The 23,111-nt window shown below is 38.4% G+C and overlaps 2 protein-coding genes across 2 annotated transcripts; one reads left to right on the forward strand and one right to left on the reverse strand.

Moving 5' to 3' along the window:
- Window positions 1-553: 553 nt before the first annotated feature.
- LOC112199067 lies at window positions 554-997 on the reverse strand. The gene has a single exon (XM_024340127.1). It carries the CDS (start codon window positions 995-997, stop codon window positions 554-556), a length of 444 nt encoding a protein of 147 aa, XP_024195895.1.
- A 3,613-nt stretch (window positions 998-4,610) lies between these two features.
- On the forward strand, window positions 4,611-22,573 carry LOC121052486 (protein HOMOLOG OF MAMMALIAN LYST-INTERACTING PROTEIN 5-like). Its single transcript, XM_040517651.1, has 7 exons — window positions 4,611-5,000; window positions 5,096-5,209; window positions 5,557-5,723; window positions 6,346-6,480; window positions 6,577-6,677; window positions 7,423-7,516; window positions 22,154-22,573. The coding sequence occupies exons 4-7, from the start codon at window positions 6,465-6,467 to the stop codon at window positions 22,288-22,290; spliced, it is 348 nt and encodes a 115-aa protein (XP_040373585.1). The 5' UTR covers window positions 4,611-5,000; window positions 5,096-5,209; window positions 5,557-5,723; window positions 6,346-6,464; the 3' UTR covers window positions 22,291-22,573.
- The last annotated feature ends 538 nt before the right edge of the window (window positions 22,574-23,111 follow it).

The raw sequence follows: 23,111 nt of genomic DNA on the forward strand, positions 1-23,111 counted from the left end.
TTCATGCTCATCATAGTGTTTGGAAGAACCCTAAGACTTAGACTAACAAACAAACTAGACTAAAAACCCAATGAAAAACACAATTTTTTTCTGCTTCTTCTTCTTCTTTTTTTTTTTTTTTTTTTTTTTGTACAAGGTAAAACATAACACAGAACATAGACCTACGAAAAATAAAAAAAATACGAAACCCAACCCCCAAACTTAAATTGAGCATTGTCCGCAATGTGCAGAGCAAATCATGACCAGGATTGTAATGCATACTGCAATCCCAGAATATAAAACAGCAGTATAGCGATAAAAGTAAGGGGACAGAGCACGACCAATACAACTAACGGATAAAAAAACAACTACTAAAATAGAAGAAAAGAGTTAGGAAACATCCCTGGTATGAAGGTAGCAGATGTGAGCACGATTAGAAGCCTCATTCTCGCTGAACACACACTCATCTTCTTCCAAGAATTATTGGGTTGCCTCCCAACAAGCGCTAAGTTTTATGTCTTCAGCCAGACCAAGTTTAAGCTCATTAATTTGGAGGACCAGTGAAGGAAACATGCTACTTATTGGTGTCAAAAGATGTCTCCAAGTATGGTTTGAGACGTTGACCATTCACTTTGAAGACAGAGTTGTTCCTCAAGTTCTTAATTTCGATTGCTCCATGGGGAAACACCTTTGTGACCAGAAAAGGACCCATCCACCTAGATTTCAACTTCCCTGGAAAGAGTCTCAGTCGAGAGTTATATAGCAGCACCTTTTGGTTTAGTTTGAATGTCTTTTGACGAATGACTTTATCATGAAACCTCTTGATGCGTTCCTTGTAAATTTTTGCATTCTCATAAGACTCATTACGAATTTCCTCCATCCCATTCAGCTGCAATGCTCTTTGTTCACCGGCTGCATTCATGTCAAAATTGTAGTGCTTGATTGCCCAATAAGCTCGGTGCTCCAACTCCACCGGAAGATGACAAGCCTTCCCAAAAACTAAGCGATATGGCGACATGCCAATTGGAGTTTTATAGGCTGTCCTATAAGCCCATAGAGCATCATTCAACCATTGAGACCAATCTTTCCTATCTGGACGAACTGTTTTCTCCAAAATATTTTTAATTTCCCGGTGTAAAATATTATTTGGACCTAATATTGCCTACATTAAGTAAATAACAAATTGATTAAGCTTATTACAATAAATAGGAAATATATGAATTATCTACCTAGACACCTAATGAGCTTTGGTATGTTACTCATATGGTTAGGAATCCATTTTGATAAAGATAAATATCTATTAGTTGATATGATAAATTATAGCATCTGTCAAATAACTCATTGGCTAGAATCAAGGATTCTTTTATGGGAAGACCTATCTAGCTTGTATATATATGTGCTTGAAGTCCCTATTCACTGTGTGACAAAACATTCAGTCATGCCCCATAGAGAGGAGTTAAATACATAGTTGAGTAGAAGATTTCTTGCGTGTGGCTGCTTGAAGTTTTGGAGCTCGGATTATTTGTGTTGAATAGCTGTGTTGCTGCTACTGCTTTTGAAGGAATGGCTGTTGTGCATGAAGCAGGTGATGTATCTCCTCTTGTTGTATTCTAGCTCTTATTGTATAGATCATTTGGTTGTGTTTATGCATTTTGTGAAACGATCTTGGTTTGCTCATTAAGTTTACAAATGGTATCAGAGCCAAATTTCACAATTCATAAATCAGTTTTAGAAGATCAATTCATTGTATTTTGAACTAGAGTTTTGTGTTATGTTGAATTGCAAAACGTTTTGGGAAATTAGGGTTTTGGTTAACATGCCAAGAAAAAAAAATTAATTAAAATCGGATAAAGATCGTTCTTGGGGAATACAAGTATTGGGATTTATTGCTTCCGCTAAAATTGTTGCAGAATTGCAGTCGCAAAGGTTAAGCCTTCTGAGAACCATGTTTCGATTCAAAGATTTAATTTGTTTTCTGTTGAATTACAAGAACACTAGAAGCATTCCCGGCGTGCACCTAGGCTAGAGTAGATGGTGACCGGATGAAATTTAAGTTTTGGTATAACGTCCCGAACCTGAAGTTGCCGGTTTACTAGTCATTTGGACGGTAAACGGCCTTTACTTCCACTTTTACTGTCGTTTTAGTGCTTTTAGTGACCCTAAAAGATGACTTTTTGTTCCGGTCAAAATTTGAGAAAATGTTCTTCATGAAAGTTGTAGAGGACGTTAAACCGAGAGCGTGCATATGTGGTACGTAAAAATCGGAGTTCATATACGAAAGTTATGGCCAAAATACTAAAGTTACTGTTCATAGTAATTTTCTATAAATAGCCAAGTTACTGTGGTAAGTTTCCATTTTCGGAAACTTACCGAGCCCTCTCCCTTCTCTCTCCCCGATTCTCTCTTCCTCTCCGACCTCTTCACCTTCTTCTGGCCATAACTCCTCCATCCGGCGACGGATTTTGACGTATAAGATGTCGTTGGAAAGCTCTCTTCCTTATCTTCATTTCTGTGTCCATTTCATAGCTTGATATGAACTGTGAAAGATGCAGCAACGAGAAGAAGAGGACGGTCACTGTAGCAGTTTTGAGTCAACGCCAATATTTTCCGATTCCGGCAATCTCCGGCCACCAAATTGGCGTCGAAGGTTCGGTTTTTGACATAGATCATTTCCCCTAAGGTCTTTCATTTCAATTTGCAGTGTAGAGGTCGAATTAACAATTTCAATTTCTAGGGTTCTTGGAATTTTTGGAAATTTTTCACCGGCCAAATTGGAGCTCTTCCAGGTAAAATTGGAACTTATTGTAGTTGAGAAAGAGGTTGGGTTTGTTGAGTAGATGGTGCTGCCAAATTTTGGTGGCCATCGGAGGTGGTTGCTGGTGGCGCGTTGGGCCCACGCGCTGCCACTGTTGGTGGCGAGTGGAGGCGTGTAGGGCAGTGTTTTAATTCCGGTTTTTAGCCCATTAAATCCTATAAATTGTGTAGTGTATGTGAAGTTTGGTAATTTTTGGAGAAACTTGGAATTAATTATGGATTTTGAAGTTTAGGGTTTTGATTATCGAATTACGAGAATCCGACCGTCGGATATCTCTTGGTTCTGCCTTAGAACCTTTAAATTAACGAATTGGTATTAGAGGTATAATTTGGGCTGAATCCGAGGAGAATGGGAGATGTAATTATGAGGATTTGATTTTAGGAATCGTATTAAATTGTTGAATAATTATTCACGGAATATAATCGTGTACAAGATGCCGTACCGAGCTCTGGCTCGATGAAGGAACTCGTATACGTGATCGTCGGAATAGTACTGTGAGTGGACTTTTATTTTTTCAAAGAATGATGCATGCTTTTATTTAATTGGTTCCGAGGTTATAATTTGTTTATCGTATTAATTTCCAGAGCATATGGTTATTTTCGAAAATGGATTTGGATTTATGATTATTTGAAGATTTTATGGCGTGCGGGGTCACGTCATTGGAATGCTTATTTCCCTCCTATTTATTTTATTAATGAGATTTTTAGAAAGATTTTCGAAATGAGATTTCGATGGAGTAAATCTTTATATTTATTTTGAACGTGAGATTATCTTGGCGTGTGGGACACGTCGATGGAAATTCATTTACGAGAGATGGGGAAGCTTTATGTACTTATGGATTTACTTGGTTTTCGGATTTTCTATTGCCATACTTTGGGTGACTATTATCATTGCTAGCATTGATTTTCCGCCTTTGTGGCGCGGTGATGGGATCACCGTAGCCCTCCGCCTTTGTGGCGCAGGTTACTGTCTATGTAACAATAATTCTGTACACTAGGCCAATAACCTCAATATACAACACTTTTTGCACAACGAAAAAGAAGAAGATGTTGTGTGATGATGGAAAATCAATCATACAACACGATTAAGAACCCTACGTTGTATAAAGCCATAAAAATTTTGAAGTTTTTATGTAGAAGGTGATTGCACAACACTGATAAAAAAAATTTGTTGTGTGAATGATAAAAAAAAAGAGCGGCATATTTCCCTCCTAGTTTGACACGAATTTGGGTTCAAATATGTATTACATAGTACAACGGAATAGTTATATCTGTTGTATGAGTGTAGCTTGCAAAATGTTATACAACAGTTTTTTTACTTTGTGTTGTATGATCGAGGAAGATACATTGAGAATGTTTGGAAGTGCCTCCCAATGCCACTCATTCCCCCCAAATCTGCAAATTTTTATTGACATATATGTGATGTTGCAAGCTCCTACAACATAAATGGCTTATTCATGTTGTCTGAAGAGAAATGCCTATCTCTAGCGCCAAAGCTAATATTTTGATTGCCTATAGCGGGAACTTTCCCTCTTTAAAATCTCAGCTCAAATTTAATGTCTACATAATTAGACAACATAATTTGATCCGTGTGTTGTCTGATAATGAATAAAATAAAAAAACGCCTCTTTGACTTTGTCTCCAGCCACTTAGACAAAATAGCTATTTCCTCTAAACCATCTCTCCTCAAAACATTGTCTCCTCTCGCTCTCTCTCTCTCTCTCTTCCCATATCGCTCTTCTCTCCTATCGTCTCCACAATCCCTTCCTCCATCTACATCTACATCACCGCCGGGATTAGGGTTCTATTATCTTGACTCAGCCATCACTAAGTTCTATTTGTGAAGAAGATAAGGATTCTGTGTACTGGGAAGAGGGAGGAGATTCTTCGAGATCTGCTGAAGATTAGGGTTCTTCGATCTCTGGGTTTATAATGTTGATTTGGGGATTTGTAGTCTACTCGATTTGGGGGTTTCACAACAATTTGATTTGTGGGGATTTGTGGGCTACTGGATTTGGAGATTTGTGGGTACTCGATTTCCTCATATCCACTTCCTTTCTCCTTCATCTCTCTCTCATGGTGGCTGCACATGGCGAGCGAGCAACCGCTGATCCTCATCCACAAGTGCAAGCTTTAGAGTGTCCTATAACATGTCGCAACCATCACTAAGGACGTCAAGGACTCTGAATTCTTCAGCTTCATCACCAGTGAGTAATTTCACCATCTCTTCTTTTTGGTATTTGTTCTTATGTTCAATCAGACCACTTTTGGTTCAATTTGAGATTAATTGTGGGGGTTTTAGTGTTTAGGGCCAGCGATAAGTGTTAGAAGGAGAAGAGGAAGACAATTAATGGTGATGATTTGCTGTGAGTGATGGTTTCCCTTCTCTCACTTTCTCACAATTTCTTCTCCAAAGGTGATCAATTCTCTCAATTTCGTATTTCTTCTCCAAAGGTGATCAATTCTCTCAATTTCGTATTTATCTTTGTTCGTCTTGAAATTTGATTTCGGAGAAAGTTTCAATTGGAAAATGTTCAACAAAGTTCAAAACTTTTTCATATATTGGGTCTTCAAGATATAGAAAGACCCACCTGCACTAGCCCTTCAAGTGTAATTAAGCACATATGGATGAAGGGTTTTGTTGTTTTTGGTCTAAAGTTTTGGTTTTTTTTTTTTTTCTTTTTCTGACTGATCTCTCAGCAACCAGTCTAAGAAGTTGTTAATTCAAATTGGAATTTGATATATGAGTTTTTCTATTTGCAGGGTATTTGTCTGTGAGCCCAAGTCAGAGGTCAGTTTGTCGCTCTGTGGTTTGTGAGGCTGCTCCAACCAAGAGGCTTGATTATGTTGAAAAGCGAGCTCGCCAGGTTGAGAAAAGGCGCATTTACAACAAGTCCAAAAAGTCTGAGATCAAAACTAGGTTGAAGAAGGTATTTTCTTATCATATTTACATTCTCTGTGAAGTAAATTTATTCAGATTTTTTTTTTTATGAAGATGTTATAACTTCTGGGTTTATCAAGTTCTATGAGCTTTTGGTATCTAAACCTTAGATTAAATTACTTGGGAATAAATGATTATCAGTATCTTACTTTTTATTGTGATTTTCACTCATAATCTGTTTTATCTTCTCTTACAGCTATTTTGTCTACTAAGATTGAAGTGAAATTGTTGACTGGGGTTATCTAGTATAGTTGTTTATCCAAACTTGTTATCAATGATTTTAAAACAAACTTCTGATCAAACTACCGCAAATTTTTTTATTATTGTATTATTTTCATATGATTTGTGCTCATGGGTGAATGCTGGATTGCATGCTTTGGGTCATTTTGGTGATGATTTTTATACATATAACTTGAAACTTGAATACCCAGGTACCTAAAATGCTGTCTATAACTAGAAAACAAGTGTACTCTCTTGCCCCCAATCGATGCCTCTAGAGAGAACCCCCTCACGGCTCATCGATTACTCAGTACGTCTCTCTTTCTCATAATGGATTAATTTGATTGATTAATTTGGTTGTTTTTTTTTTTTTTTTTTTTTTTTTTTTACAGTGGATGATACGAATAAGGAGATAGAGGAGGTTCAGAGGCAGAGGAAGTCCCCGATCTGGTGTGTCAGACTGTCAGCTCGACAACTTCTAGTGCATGGTCGATACCTTCACCACCTTTCGATGGAAGCGCCATCAGGTTGATATTTGTCCAATCTTTCGCAAATTATGAGTTCTAAAACCCTAATTTTTCCTTGGGTTTGATTGAATTGTATTTGTTTTGCGTTGATATTAGGTCGATTATATGCAATGGAGCGAGGGCTGAAGATTCCTCAGAACAAGTGCACCAAGACCACCAATTCCCTCCTAATTTCACTCATGAAGCAGCTTGAAAAGGTCTTTTCTTCTCTCTTAACCACTTCTCTATACCATTTTTGAGTTTACAGTCAACTGGGTTGGTCTGTTTGCTTTATTTTTATCAAGGAAAATTAGCTTTGCTGCCATTACTTGATTTTTGGTTCAAAATCGAATGCTGAGGCTCCCTGTAGCAGTCAGTAGATTAGTGAAGCTGTGATATGTTTCTGCTGCTTGTAATTTCAAGAAAACAAGAGTACTTATATATTTCGGCAATGTCAGGGGGTTCTTGTAATTATACTATTTGATTCTAAATAAGCTATACCATTTAATTAGAAGTTCATTATTGGAGGGGTTTAGGAGAACTCTTTAGGGAGAACATGTGGTTAGTTTAAGTTTGTTGAACGCAAATGAGATTGCTGTTTGTTTTTGGTTTGTACAGGCCCTGTAAGTTCCCCATGATCGGGATAGGATTGTGACCAATCCTTTATGACCCCGAGGACTTGGTTTTCCCTGTGTTTTTTTTTAGAAATGATATAATGACAAAATTCATAGATTTGAATGCCATCTTTGTTGGTGTCTATTGACACTTCTATGCTGCAAGCATTTTCTTTGAATTAACCAGTTTGGTGTGCTTCAACTTGATGTGAGTTTTACGTTTCGCTATGCCACTTGAAACTTTATATATTCTTTTTGGTTAAAGTTGAGGATACAAATGTGTTATTACTGATTTGAAGGTTATATACAGTTGGATTTGAGTAGTTCACCTTTTTATATCTTTTTGTAGCTTGAGCAGAAGCAGAAGTATGCGACTTGGAAAGCAGCAGATATAAGGAAAGCTGTGAAAGAAGGAAGGAAACCTCAGGCTGGCCCCTCTGCAGGTGATGATGATCTTTTAGTTCCCTCGAGTACAACTAGTGGTTCATATGTATGGTTCTAAACTTCACACTAGTTTTCTTTGAGCCTTTTGGACGATTTGGGCTTCTCCTTCTCCTTCTAGTTTTTTTCCCGACTTATTTGGTTTGAAGTGATAATCAACTTTTCATTATCGAGAGAACAAAGTGATAAAGTTTCACCGTTTATCTTTGATGCGCTCGAAAGCAAGCGCATAATTTAACCCTGAAATGTCATTAGTAGTACGTAATAAATAGGGATCGTTCTATTCCGGGGATTGAGGGTACACCTGTCAATGTAGGACAAACAAACAATTAAAATTAAAACAAAGTATAATATTCACACACATATACACTATTTACGAAAAAGGGGGAGTATTTTTGATTTTGGTTTTCGTAAAATTAAACTAAGCTAAGAAAACAATTAAAATGCAAAAACATAAAAATACAAATAAAATGCAAGAACAAAGATCAAACCGAAATATATAATTAAAATCAATTCAAGTTCATCATTGTTCATCATAGTCATGCAAGAGGAGTTGATCATGTGAAACGTTCAAAAGCAAACAATTTCCCATATTTTACTTTCAATGCTAATTAACCTAAGTGAAAGCACCTAGATTACTCCTATCAAACATGCAATCAAACCCTAGAAAGCTAGTCAATCATGTCATGTTTAATGCATTAAGCACCTAGAAAGGCTATCAACTCAAATGTGCAACTTAGTATGGAAAAGTCCACCTAATTGCAATCTTCTCTGATTAAATTCGGTTTTTGTACAAAACCTTTACTACTTATTGATTCAAGAACACAAAACCAAAAAGTTGATCCATGTTCTCAAATTCATAGCAACATTCACATAAAAACCCTAAATGTTTCGAACCATTCAAGATTATCATACAAAAGATTTCTATCATGCAAATTTAATCAAACACTCACACAAAAGCAACCATAAAGCGCAATATATGAATCTGAAAATTAACAATTAATCATAAAATTTCAGAAATCAACACTTGTTCAAACATGTGTGTCAACTAGGGCATAACCAACGAAATTACAAAGCAAAGTTACAAGGAGAATCGGATTACACCGTGATGAAGGTGAGATGAATGAAGTGATGATGTGGTCTCTTGAATTTCGAAAGCAATCTTCAAGGTGGAGGATGGATGATGTGCACGGCTTGGCTTCTTCTTCCTTAGCCCTGCTTGAACTTCGTGGTTGCCCTAGAGGATGGAGAAGAACACGGCTAGGCTAGAGAGAGTTTTCTGGTTTTTTTCTTCAAAGTGTAAAACGTAAAAGTGGGGAACCCTTGACGTTGAGAATGTGTGAGAATATATAGGGGACGGCCCCTAGGTCTCCAAGCCGTCCAAAACCCTAGAGAAACTCACGGCATGTGCTTGCTTCCTCCACATAATTTCCTCCAATGATTTCTTGCCACATAAGCCCTATGAGGTGGTCCAACCAATCACAAAATTCCAATATTAATTCCCTAAATAATTCTTGCCGAAATAAAGAGATAATTTCTGATTTTATGCTTCCAAATTCGGCCAAAACTCTTTAGGGAATGTAGGAATGTATCTAGACTTCTTTTGAGCTTTTCTTGGTCTCCACCTTTTTCTCTTTCCTTAAAAATCTCTAGGATATTTCTTTGCCGTCCAAAACCCTAGGGTTTTCACGTTCTCCCTTGTTTATCTCTTCCTTTTTCACGGCAAAACTTCTAGGGATTATCTCCAAGTATTTTCTTTCCATAAAAAATAGCCCTAGAAAATCTCCCTAGAAAATCTCCACATATAATTCTGATTTTCACGCCACTTTCCTTGTTTTTCTCTTGTTTTGAACGGCAACACTCCCCTAGGGTTTATTCATGCGTCAAAAACCCTAGTTGCCTGGGCTTTTGTGGGCCTTTTATCCATTTGCCGAAAATCCACTTCATTCTTGAGAGTTCATGGGCCTCCATGCGTCACCTTTATGCCATGTCATCATCTAGAGTCTTCAAGAAGCTTCCCTTATGCCATGTACTTCATTAATTCGATCTCCACTCTTGGTTGACTCAAGAGTCTTGTTTTGGCAAGCTTTCCTTTTCTGGACAGGGTTTCCTGGTTGGACTAGGAAAACTTCTTTTCTTCATTTCTGCTCATTTCTGTGGCTCATTGTTTCTCATTTTTGCTCCCCTTGACTTTCGCAAGCTCCTCTTTCCATTTATGAGTTCATTTCCACTTTTTAGCTCCGAGGTCCTGAAAATAGAAACTAGTAAGAAAAATAGAAACTTTCCTAAAATGAAAAATGACAACTTTCCTAAACTGAAAATGGGAAACTTTCTAAAAGTGAGAAATAGAAACTACCGAAAATGGAAACTTACTAAAAATGATAAATAGAAACTACAAAAATAGAAACTTTCTACAAATAGGAACTTTCCCAATCGAAGAATGGAAACTTCCCTAAACAGAGTTTTACTAAGGAAATGACGCAAGAAATGTAGGAAAAAGCAAGTAAAACGTCGCATTAAAATGCTCCTATCAGATTCCCCCACACTTAGCTTTTGCTAGTCCCTTAGCAAAATCACACCAAGACACAACGAAAATTAAAGACTTGACACAAAACAGACTCTATAGCCCTTCAACTTTTTGTCTCAGCAATCTCTTACTTTCACAACACCAAGATTAGCACTTCACCAAGAATAAATGTTTAGGCATTCGAGAGTTAATTTAAACACATAATCTTCACATACACAAGTAGGACTTGGTTGTAACAATGGTGATGGGTTCTGTTAAGCATGTTTCAAACAAGTTTGATTCAAATCCTCACAAGGTATATCCACTCTTTCTTCTCTCAGAATTCAAGGCAATGCTTAAAAGCTTATACACTCAAGTATATGTGAAAGATAGCAAGTATATCACATAATGTAAGAAACGAAAGCACATGTATAAATTTCTTTTAAAGATCTCATGAAGGATACCAACTACTTGCACAGATGGACCCAAGCCATAGGTTCAACTCTTGTAACTCATCTCCACATCAAGGGCTGTCCCATCTTAAGGATCAAGAAGGTCTTCTCAAGGGTTGTAATGGGTTAAGGCTCAAGGTTTAAAGAAATGAAAGGTAAGGATTTATCAAAGTGTCCTAAAAACCTAGCAGAGCATATGTAGATGTAGAGACCTCAAGAAATCCACCAAGGCATTGCAAAAACGTCACTTTCCCTAGAGGTAACATAAAAGGGGCCTAATGTCTTCATGTTGGGCCCAATCTTCATTGTAAACTTCCCCTGAACTATAGTGAATGGACAAAGGCCAAATTTTTCTTTAGTGGGCCTTCATTTCAAAGCAGACTCCAAAATCATTAAGTATGGGGGACTAAAATCCATAAATATTTCTTTCTTTTCTTTTCTAGCCGTACACAATTTTTTTTTTGTCTTTTTCATTTCTTTTTCACGGCTTTCACATATTTTCTTCTTTATGGACAAGTCTACCCCCACACTTGAATTTTCACCTCTTCTCACTTTTCATCCTTAGCACCAAACCCACGTAGTATGTCTCAAAAGATTGCTCCACTAAGTTCTTAGAACAAAGGGTAGGGTTGTAACTATACTAAGCTTCATGGTCAAGGGTTTTAAGGGTGATGAATGAAAAGGCTTAATGTAGGCTCAAAAGGGGTTTATCTAAGGGAGTCCCACGACGGGCACAATTGGGGACACAAGTTCATTTGGCAATGGTGGTAATTCCTAGGTTGCCTCTATCCCTTCCAGAATCAGGGCCATGTATTGATATAACGTTTCAACAAGCACAAGAGTGAATTCTAGCATTCTCTAGTCCATCAAACTTAATCTATGGCAAGTAGTCAATCAAATGAAAGAATAATGAGATCATCAAAACATCGCCAAGAAATTAAGAATATATATTTCATTTTCACTCCAAGAAAAAGGGACATGGCTCAAATATCTCACATGGGCTTTATGAATCAAAACTTATCTTAACATGCTCATATTCTGTACCAAGGTCACGAAATCCATATCCACTACACATGCATGCATTTTTCATATATCTCAATTAACCAAAGAATACCATGTTTAAAAATCATCTCAATTTTGTGATCCTCTTTTAGTCATGATTTCAGAGATATAGAATCATCCTAGACAGTTGAAAAGGGCATCCTAAGACTCAAGACTAAAACAAAAGCAATGAAAATTTTTAAATTTTTGACATTTTTCAATTTTTTTTGTATTTTTCAATATATGACTCAAGATAAAAGTATAAATCCCTTCCCCCACACTTAAATATTGCATTGTCCTCAATGTAATCAAGAATAAGCATGCAATGAAACACTTAAGCATATGGGGTAGAGAATTACGAAAAAGACTACCAAAATAAAGAAAAATTGGAGAAGTAAAAGGGAGAGATAAAACAAATCTGCGTTGATGACTCCTCCACAGCTACTTCTGAATTGGGTTGCCTCCCAAGCAGCGCTTAATGTTTATAGTCTTTCAGCCTAGACTTGTACCTCCATTTAATCCTCAGGGTTTGGAACGTTTTGGAGGGGTACAGCCTCCACTTCATGTTCCACAAATGCCTCATAGTAAGGCTTCAAGCGATGCCCATTCACCTTGAACTCATTACTTGTTTGTTCACTCTTTATCTGCACAGCTCCATGAGGAAACACATGAGTGATAACAAAAGGCCCAATCCAACGAGAACGAAGCTTACCTGGGAAGAGTTTGAGACGAGAATGGAAGAGAAGAACTTTTTGGCCCACAACAAAAGTCTTTCTTCGAATCATTTTATCATGGAATGCCTTAGTCTTATCCTTGTAAATCTTAGCACTTTCGAAGGCATCATTCCTAATCTCCTCTAACTCTTGCAATTGCAACTTCCTATGAAGCCCAGCTGCATCTATATCCATGTTGAACTGCTTCACAGCCCACCAAGCTCTATGCTCTAACTCCACAGGTAAATGGCAAGGTTTGCCATAGATAATTCGATATGGTGACATACCTATGGGAGTTTTGTATGCAGTTCTGTAGGCCCACAGAGCATCCTCTAGACGCAAGGACCAGTCTTTCTTGTTAGGGTTCACAGTCTTCTCCAATATCCCCTTGATCTGACGATTAGAGACCTCCGCCTGCCCACTAGTTTGGGGGTGATAAGGTGTAGAAACCTTATGTGTCACATCATATCTCTTCAAAAGAGCCTCAATCGTCCGATTGCAAAAATGGGATCCACCATCACTAATGAGAACTCTAGGCATTCCAAACCTGCTAAAGATGTTAGACTTGATAAAATCTGCAACAACCTTAGAGTCATTAGTTCTAGTGGCCTTTGCTTCCACCCATTTGGAAACATAGTCCACTGCAAGTAAGATATAGAGAAACCCACAAGATGATGGGAAAGGTCCCATGAAATCTATACCCCAGACATCAAAGATTTCAACAGTTATGATATTAGTCAAGGGCATTTGATCTCTAGGACCTAGGTTTCCTGTTCTTTGGCACTTATCACAAGTTAAACAATAGGCATGTGCATCCCTAAACAATGTTGGCCAATAGAACCCAGACTCTAACACTTTTAATGCAGTTTTCTTTGACCCAAAGTGACCCCCACATGCTTTAGAGTGGCAAAACGAAAGTATAGCATTATGTTCATGTTCAGGCACACATCTTCTAATCAATTGATCAGAACAATATTTCCATAGATAAGGTTCATCCCAAACATATTGCTTAACAGTTTTCTTAAGCCTATCTCTATGAGCACGTGACATGGTATCAGGAATCTTTCTAGACACAATATAGTTCACAATATCTGCATACCATGGTTCACTTACCTGAAGTCCAAAGAGTTGCTCATCTGGAAATGTCTCCACCAGAGGGAGATGATCTTCTGCATGCACCAAGCGACTCAAGTGGTCAGCTACCACGTTTTCACTACCCTTCTTGTCCTTGATTTCCACGTCAAATTCTTGCAAGAGTAGGATCCATCTGATGAGCCTTGGTTTCGCCTCCTTCTTGGTCATCAAGTATTTCAAAGCTGCATGGTCAGTAAAGATAGTAACTTTGGTACCAAGTAAGTAAGAGCGAAACTTCTCAAGGGCAAAGACAACTGCAAGGAGCTCTTTCTCTGTGGTTGAATAGTTCATTTGTGCATCATTGAGAGTCCTTGAGGCGTAGTAGATGGCATAGGGTAGCTTGTCCTTCCTTTGCCCCAAAACAGCTCCAACTGCATAGTCAGAAGCATCACACATCAACTCAAAGGGCAAGGACCCGTCTGGAGGTAACATGATGGGGGCAGATGTCAACAACTCCTTAAGCTTGTCAAAAGCTTCTTGACACTCCTTGTCAAAGTGAAATGGCACATCCTTCTGGAGTAGTTGACATAAGGGTCTCGAAATTTTGGAGAAGTCCTTGATGAACCTCCTGTAAAAACCTGCATGGCCAAGGAAAGAACGAATCTCTCTCACAGAAGTGGGAGAGGGTAAGTGACGCACAATATCAACCTTGGCTTTATCAACCTCTATACCCCTAGCAGAGACAATATGTCCTAGAACTATTCCTTGCTTAACCATAAAATGGCATTTTCCCCAGTTTAAGACAAGGTTAGTTTCCATGCAACGTTTCAAAATTATCTCCAGATTATTAAGACAATCATCAAAATTCTTTCCAAAAACTGAAAAGTCATCCATGAATACTTCTATGATTTTCTCAATATAATCTGAAAAGATACTTACCATACATCTCTGAAAAGTACCTGGAGCGTTGCAAAGTCCGAAGGGCATACGTCTATAGGCAAACGTTCCAAAGGGGCAAGTGAAGGTTGTCTTCTCTTGATCTTCATTTGCAATTGCAATCTGGTTGTAACCAGAGTATCCATCCAGGAAGCAGTAGTAGTCATGTCCAGCTAGGCGCTCAAGCATCTGATCAATGAATGGTAGAGGAAAGTGGTCTTTCCTTGTAGTTGCGTTGAGCCTCCTATAGTCAATGCAAACTCTGTGGCCTGTGACTGTCCTTTGAGGCACCAGTTCGTTATCAGCATTCTTCACCACAGTGATCCCAGATTTCTTGGGCACGACCTGAACTGGAGAGACCCACTTGGAGTCTGAAATGGGGTAGATTACCCCACAATCAAGGAGTTTGATAACCTCCTTCTTCACTACTTCCATCATTGGAGGGTTGAGACGACGTTGAGCCTCTCTAGTGGGTTTAGACCCCTCCTCTAGAAGTATCCTATGGACGCAAGTTGTAGGGCTGATTCCCTTGATATCCGCCAATGTCCATCCTATGGCGGTCTTGTGTTGCTTTAGCATTTCCACCAACTTTTCTTCTTGTGGAATCGTCAGTGCAGAGGACACAATCACTGGTAAGGTCTTCTTGTCCCCTAAGTAGACATACTTCAAATGGTCTGGAAGAGGTTTTAGCTCAATTTCTGGGGCCTGGACCACTGAAGGAAAAGTCTTGTTAGCAGATAACTGAATGGACAAAGGAGAGATAGACTTACCTATATAGGGTGATGCCTCAAGGAAAGAGACGTTTTCAATGATTTGCTCCTCACAAGTGTCTTTCAACTTGTCCTCTGAGATGGTGACGCCACTTGTTGTGTAACCTATTCCTTGTGCAAGTGTCGTGGCTAGGGTATCCTCATTCATGACATCAAACATTTTCTGTGCAAGATCATCCAGAATGTCAATAGAAAAACAATCACTCTCATCAAGAGGATACCTCATGGCTTCAAAAATGTTGAAACCTATAACATCACCATCAAACTCCATTGTGAGGGAGCCTGCGTACACATCAATCTTCGTCCTAGCTGTCCTTAAGAAAGGACGTCCCAAAAGCAATGGAGTGGAACTTACTGGGAGTCCTCCATTTCCAACACATAAAAATCAGCTGGGAAGGTAAGATGGTTAACTTGTACAAGCACATCCTCCAACAAACCTCTAGGGTATGCATTGGATCTGTCAGCTAACTGAATGATAACATTGTCAGATTTAAGTTCCCCTAGACCTAGGGTTTCATAAACAGAGTAGGGCATAACGTTAACAGATGCACCTAGGTCTAGCATGGCATTCTTAAATCTAGAGTTACCAATAGTACAAGGAATAGTAAAGCTTCTAGGATCCTTACACTTTGGAGGAATCTTCCTCTGAATCAAGGCAGAGACATTTTCACTTACCTTTACCACCTCCTTTTCACGGTTTACTCTCCTAGTAGTGCAAAGCTCTTTGAGGAACTTAGCATACTTAGGGACTTGCTTGATGGCCTCTAGGAGGGGTAAGTTTACTTGCACCTTCTTGAAAGTTTCCAAGATAGCTTGGTCACTTTCATCCTTCTTAGATTGGGCGAACCTGCGTGAGAAGGGCATGCAAGAAGAAGAAGGGTTAGCAATAACCGGATTTGATAAGTTAGAATTACTACCTTGAATTTCCGGTTTTGCCTTTAATGGTGAGGACGCCTTGGTCTCTTCCTTGGACGTTGCAGGGTCCTTCTCAATACCCAACTTGGTGGGTTCTTGGTCTTCCTCAATCTCTATGCTCACTTGAGCCTTCTTGGGTTGCTTCGGTTGATCCACAAATGGACTTCCACTCCTTGTAGTCACAACTGATGCATTCTCCACATTAGGGTTAGGTATTGTATTACTAGGGAGCTTGCCAGTTTCGTGGATCTTGCTCATGAAATCCACAACTTGACCCATTTGCTTCTTGAGCTCTGCAATGTCCTTGGTGTGGGTCTGTTGTCCTTGAATCAAAGCCTGTGTAGAGTTTGTCAAGGCTTGGGTAGAACTAGTCAAGGCTTCCAACGTTTTGTCATAGTGAGACATTGAAGGTCCTGAGTTCTGTTGAGGAGGAGGCATGTAAGGCCTTTGAAAAGATGATCCTTGGAATGAAGGCCCTTGTGGACGTTGGAAATTCCCTCCAAGAGGATTCTGAACGTTATCATTGTTGGTCCACTTGAAGTTGGGATGGTCCCTCCATCCTGGGTTGTAAGTATTGGAGTAAGGGTCATGTCTAGGACGTTGAGGTCCTCCTTGATATCCTCCAATAGCATTTGCAGATTCCCAACCTCCATTTTCATTAAGTTGAGGACACTGATCTGTAACATGCCCTTGCATAGAGCATACCCCACATGCCATTGTTGCACTTGGTCCCTTGGAACTTACCACTTGATTCATGAGAAGAGTAAGCTTATTCAGTTGGTCTTCAATGGCAGTGTTCTTGCTCATCTCATGCACCCTACGAGTAGAGTGTCCTACCCCCTCATATTGTTGGGAGTTTAGGGCACGATTAGCTATAAGCTCCTTCCCAACCGCAGGTGACTTATCCACAAAAGCTCCTCCAGCTGCAGCATCAAGCATTTGCCTCTCCAAGGGTAGGAGTCCTTCGTAGAAACATGTAAGTAGGGTCTCATCCTTTATCTGATGTTGAGGGCATTGTGCAAGTAGGGAATTGAACCTCTCATAGTAGGCAACATAGGACTCATCATGAGCTTGCTCTATTCCACTAAGCTTCTTCCTGAGTGTGATGACCTTTGAAGCTGGGAAGTATTTCTCCAGGAAGGCTTTTCTCATTGTTTCCCAAGAAGTGATACGTCCTGCAGGAAGTTCATATAGCCAATCCTTGGCTCTATCAGCTAGAGAGAATGGAAATGCTCTCATCTTAAGAAGGTTCTCATCTGCCCCTTGTGGTTGCATGTTTGCACAAACAGATTGGAATTCTCGTACGTGCTTGTTAGCATCCTCCATATTAAGTCCATGGAAGATAGGGAGCTTGTGCAACAATCCACTCTTAAGCTTGAACTCTGCCTGTCTTCCAGCTGCAGGGGCAGGGTATACTATGCCTGTAGGGGGTCCTCCTTCAACAGTTGCGGTGGAGAGTTCCCTAATAGATGCCATTCTCTCTTCTTCGACTTCTTCAGGTGGTGGTGAAGGTGGTGGTGTAGAGTTGGACGAAATCACAGGTGAAGGTGAACGTGAAGGAGGAGATGGACTTGGTGTAGGTGATGTAGACTCCTCAGAAAAGTAAATCCGCTTCCCTTGCTCGTTAAATGTGTACTCCTTGTATGTTGAAGGGGAAGGGCTTGTGTGCTCAAGGAGTGAAGGACCCTTCAAACGAGCGAGCCTTGCTTCAATTTCCTTTAGTGTAGAGGGTCTAAAAGGCTCGGTCATTCATAGGAATCCTGAACATCATCAAAATTCAAAAAAAAGAGTTAGCAAAGTATAAAGTGAGTTAATTATAAATTAGTGATTTATACATCAACTTTACTATTCACGAGTCACTATTCATAAGTTCCTATTCACGAATTTACTATTTATGATTTATACAAGTATAAATAGAGTATAAATTACAAACTATCCACAATCTTTTCACAAATAAACCACGTTAGAAGTTTATACAAGTATAAAATGTACAAAACAACACAATTTACAAGTGGAGGTTATGTTCAAGTATCTTATTATCTTTACAAAATAAAGTTAATATCTCAATTGATTACAAGTTGTAAGTCGAGCCCAATAAAAAACCACTACTATTGGTGAGATACGATCTAGGGATAGTCGCCTAGACATAAGTTACTTTCCTTTGTTTCAGAAGGCTAGATGGCCAGATTAAGAGGTAAGTGAGAGGGAGGACTCATTTTGGTGACACTACGGAGGCTACTCCCTCATTGAGGTTTAGGCCCCTATCGGCTACTCCCACATTGTGGTTTACGCACAGTCTATAGTATCTCTGAGATCCAATTTGAACCCATCACCCAGGGTCTCAACCTAAGACACCATCTATATGCCCCTTACTCAGCTTGGAAATAACTCATGTGTTAGACAGTTCTCCAAATGTTAATAAAAGCCGCCCTCAACCTCATAAGACCTTAGAAAGGCACTAATGAAGGGTTAAGGCCAATATTAACATAAGGGCCCTTATCTACTCATACGATTTTACACACTTACAACAATTAAGGACTTAACAATATTTACAATTAATTCTTTTCTTTTGTATAACAAGATTAGACACATTTTACACAAAACTTTCAAACAAGAACAAACAAAACGTCACAATTTTTTTCTTCCTTTTTTTTTTTTTTTTTTTTTTTTTTTTTACGAAAATACTTACAAAAAAATTGTTTTTCTTCCTTTTCTTTACAATTATTTTCAACACTTAGGTACGGGAACAGGGAGTCTCGATGTGCAATGGGACTGAAACAGCTACCCTTTTCAAGACTATGTTTAATCCAATATACCTTAGTGAATCACAATATTTTCATTTGTTATATATATCATTGATTTCAAATTCAATTCCAAGCGGTAAATCAAGAGGACGTGCGGCCCAAGTATATTCGTCTAGACACAAAGTCCCTCCTACATCCTTTGGGCAACCTTACTGAAATGGCCAGGTAGGGGAGGGCGACCACGAGAGGTAGAATCCATTTTGGCATGAGCTACTCCCACAATGTGGTTTAGGCTCATTTGCATGCACTTCTGGATTCAAGAACCAGTCATGAGCGTTGTCCCCATTCCTAGACACCATCCCACATAGGCTATACTTACTTGGATGAAAAAGATTATAAGTGTGAAGACAGTTCAATGAATGTTAATAAAGACCGCCCTCAACCTTAAGGGACCTGGACTAGGTACCAATAAGGGGTTTAGGCCAATATTAATAAACACGACTTCACCTATTCCTTCTTTAATTTACAACTCACAATAAAAATTCGTATTCACTAATATAAATAACAACCTAAGTAATTAACTAACTAATTTTCGACAATTACAAAATAATTAACAAGTAAATTTTTTTTTTCTTTTTTTTTCGGTCACAATATAAACAAAACACATATTAACAAAGTGACAAATGATTTTTCAATCCCCGGCAACGGCGCCAAAAATTGATGCGCTCGAAAGCAAGCGCATAATTTAACCCTGAAATGTCATTAGTAGTACGTAATAAATAGGGATCGTTCTATTCCGGGGATTGAGGGTACACCTGTCAATGTAGGACAAACAAACAATTAAAATTAAAACAAAGTATAATATTCACACACATATACACTATTTACGAAAAAGGGGGAGTATTTTTGATTTTGGTTTTCGTAAAATTAAACTAAGCTAAGAAAACAATTAAAATGCAAAAACATAAAAATACAAATGAAATGCAAGAACAAAGATCAAACCGAAATATATAATTAAAATCAATTCAAGTTCATCATTGTTCATCATAGTCATGCAAGAGGAGTTGATCATGTGAAACGTTCAAAAGCAAACAATTTCCCATATTTTACTTTCAATGCTAATTAACCTAAGTGAAAGCACCTAGATTACTCCTATCAAACATGCAATCAAACCCTAGAAAGCTAGTCAATCATGTCATGTTTAATGCATTAAGCACCTAGAAAGGCTATCAACTCAAATGTGCAACTTAGTATGGAAAAGTCCACCTAATTGCAATCTTCTCTGATTAAATTCGGTTTTTGTACAAAACCTTTACTACTTATTGATTCAAGAACACAAAACCAAAAAGTTGATCCATGTTCTCAAATTCATAGCAACATTCACATAAAAACCCTAAATGTTTCGAACCATTCAAGATTATCATACAAAAGATTTCTATCATGCAAATTTAATCAAACACTCACACAAAAGCAACCATAAAGCGCAATATATGAATCTGAAAATTAACAATTAATCATAAAATTTCAGAAATCAACACTTGTTCAAACATGTGTGTCAACTAGGGCATAACCAACGAAATTACAAAGCAAAGTTACAAGGAGAATCGGATTACACCGTGATGAAGGTGAGATGAATGAAGTGATGATGTGGTCTCTTGAATTTCGAAAGCAATCTTCAAGGTGGAGGATGGATGATGTGCACGGCTTGGCTTCTTCTTCCTTAGCCCTGCTTGAACTTCGTGGTTGCCCTAGAGGATGGAGAAGAACACGGCTAGGCTAGAGAGAGTTTTCTGGTTTTTTTCTTCAAAGTGTAAAACGTAAAAGTGGGGAACCCTTGACGTTGAGAATGTGTGAGAATATATAGGGGACGGCCCCTAGGTCTCCAAGCCGTCCAAAACCCTAGAGAAACTCACGGCATGTGCTTGCTTCCTCCACATAATTTCCTCCAATGATTTCTTGCCACATAAGCCCTATGAGGTGGTCCAACCAATCACAAAATTCCAATATTAATTCCCTAAATAATTCTTGCCGAAATAAAGAGATAATTTCTGATTTTATGCTTCCAAATTCGGCCAAAACTCTTTAGGGAATGTAGGAATGTATCTAGACTTCTTTTGAGCTTTTCTTGGTCTCCACCTTTTTCTCTTTCCTTAAAAATCTCTAGGATATTTCTTTGCCGTCCAAAACCCTAGGGTTTTCACGTTCTCCCTTGTTTATCTCTTCCTTTTTCACGGCAAAACTTCTAGGGATTATCTCCAAGTATTTTCTTTCCATAAAAAATAGCCCTAGAAAATCTCCTTAGAAAATCTCCACATATAATTCTGATTTTCACGCCACTTTCCTTGTTTTTCTCTTGCTTTGAACGGCAACACTCCCCTAGGGTTTATTCATGCGTCAAAAACCCTAGTTGCCTGGGCTTTTGTGGGCCTTTTATCCATTTGCCGAAAATCCACTTCATTCTTGAGAGTTCATGGGCCTCCATGCGTCACCTTTATGCCATGTCATCATCTAGAGTCTTCAAGAAGCTTCCCTTATGCCATGTACTTCATTAATTCGATCTCCACTCTTGGTTGACTCAAGAGTCTTGTTTTGGCAAGCTTTCCTTTTCTGGACAGGGTTTCCTGGTTGGACTAGGAAAACTTCTTTTCTTCATTTCTGCTCATTTCTGTGGCTCATTGTTTCTCATTTTTGCTCCCCTTGACTTTCGCAAGCTCCTCTTTCCATTTATGAGTTCATTTCCACTTTTTAGCTCCGAGGTCCTGAAAATAGAAACTAGTAAGAAAAATAGAAACTTTCCTAAAATGAAAAATGACAACTTTCCTAAACTGAAAATGGGAAACTTTCTAAAAGTGAGAAATAGAAACTACCGAAAATGGAAACTTACTAAAAATGATAAATAGAAACTACAAAAATAGAAACTTTCTACAAATAGGAACTTTCCCAATCGAAGAATGGAAACTTCCCTAAACAGAGTTTTACTAAGGAAATGACGCAAGAAATGTAGGAAAAAGCAAGTAAAACGTCGCATTAAAATGCTCTTATCAATCTTCAGTGCATAACTCTTGTTTAATTAAGTCATAATTGTTTATCATAATTATACTAAATGTCCATTGTTGTTCTAGTTTTGTTTTCATCTGAAGGTATCCCCTGTTTTATTAGAAAAGTGTCTTCTTATTGTTCTGCTAGTCATGTAATTACAGAGTAAAAATTGGCCATGGGATGTTGAAGGCGATTCCATATAACTGATTATATAGGAGGGGTACCCCATGTCCCCCAATATAAGTTTGTCTTTGTTATAGCTCTGCTTCTCTTTTTGGGTATTGCTGCTATAGGGTTGATCATTCAATTCAGTGTTAGAACATGTGCTTTCAGATTTTGTAATATTAGATGAAGACGTGCTTTCTGATTTAGTAATATTAGATGAAGCTCAGGTGCTAGTGCATGTTTGAGTTAGCTTACTAAAAGTACTCTTCTTACATGTTTTGCAGATAGCATTGGAGGGCAGTTACAAGGAAGAATTTGTTCAAGGAATTTGACAACCATCAATGAAGACTTCATAAGAGACATGTTTTGGAACAACATGTGTATCAGCTTGGCCCCTATGAATGGGCAAAGTATGTCGTGAAGGCGTATGTGTAGGAGCTAAAGGAAAGCATAAGAGGAAGTAGGTTGTTGCTGAAGGAAAGCATCATTTTTGTGCTTCTCTGCTGGTACAATATTCATGCACTGTGTGGCATGTTTTGTAACAAATAGTTTGTATTTGTATCAGCTTTTGATGTCCCAAGTAGATGGGCATGCATTTGAATGCTTTTCTTCTTTCAATGTTGGCTTGGATGATTGGGAAATCCTCCCTTTTAAAGTTTGAATGCTTTTCTTCAAATAGTATGAGTTGGATTACTCATTTCATAGATTCTAGTGTCTTTTCTTTAGAATTAGTCACTGTTCATTAGGTAAAATGGAGCATTATTATCAATGCACAAAATCCAGAAAAGACGATTATCACACAACAGAATTTCTAATGTTAATAATGTTGTCTGAAGTAACAATTTGGATGTTCACACAATGAATCCTTATATAACATGCAACGGTTCTAACAAACATACATTGTCTTATTTACAATCACACAACTGTAATAACTAGAATACGTTATCTAAAACTAACACACAACAATAAAATTTCCAAAAGTGAAGTGTGAGGATAACTCATACAACAGAGAAAATAAAATGTTGTTGTCTGATTCACCTTTCATACAACGGCTCGGAAACAACTTTCGTTGTGTGAATGATGCCAATAACATGTGCAGCATGACTGCGCGGCAACTGTGGCTGCCATCTGCCGAGAGAAGGCACAACAGTTTTAACCAAATAAGTGTTGACTGTTTGTGATTCACACAACGGGTTTCCACTGTTGTGCCATTTTTCATCACACAACACTCCGATATACAAG

The sequence above is a fragment of the Rosa chinensis genome, chromosome 4, assembly GCF_002994745.2.
Source record: "Rosa chinensis cultivar Old Blush chromosome 4, RchiOBHm-V2, whole genome shotgun sequence".
NCBI lineage: Eukaryota > Viridiplantae > Streptophyta > Magnoliopsida > Rosales > Rosaceae > Rosa > Rosa chinensis.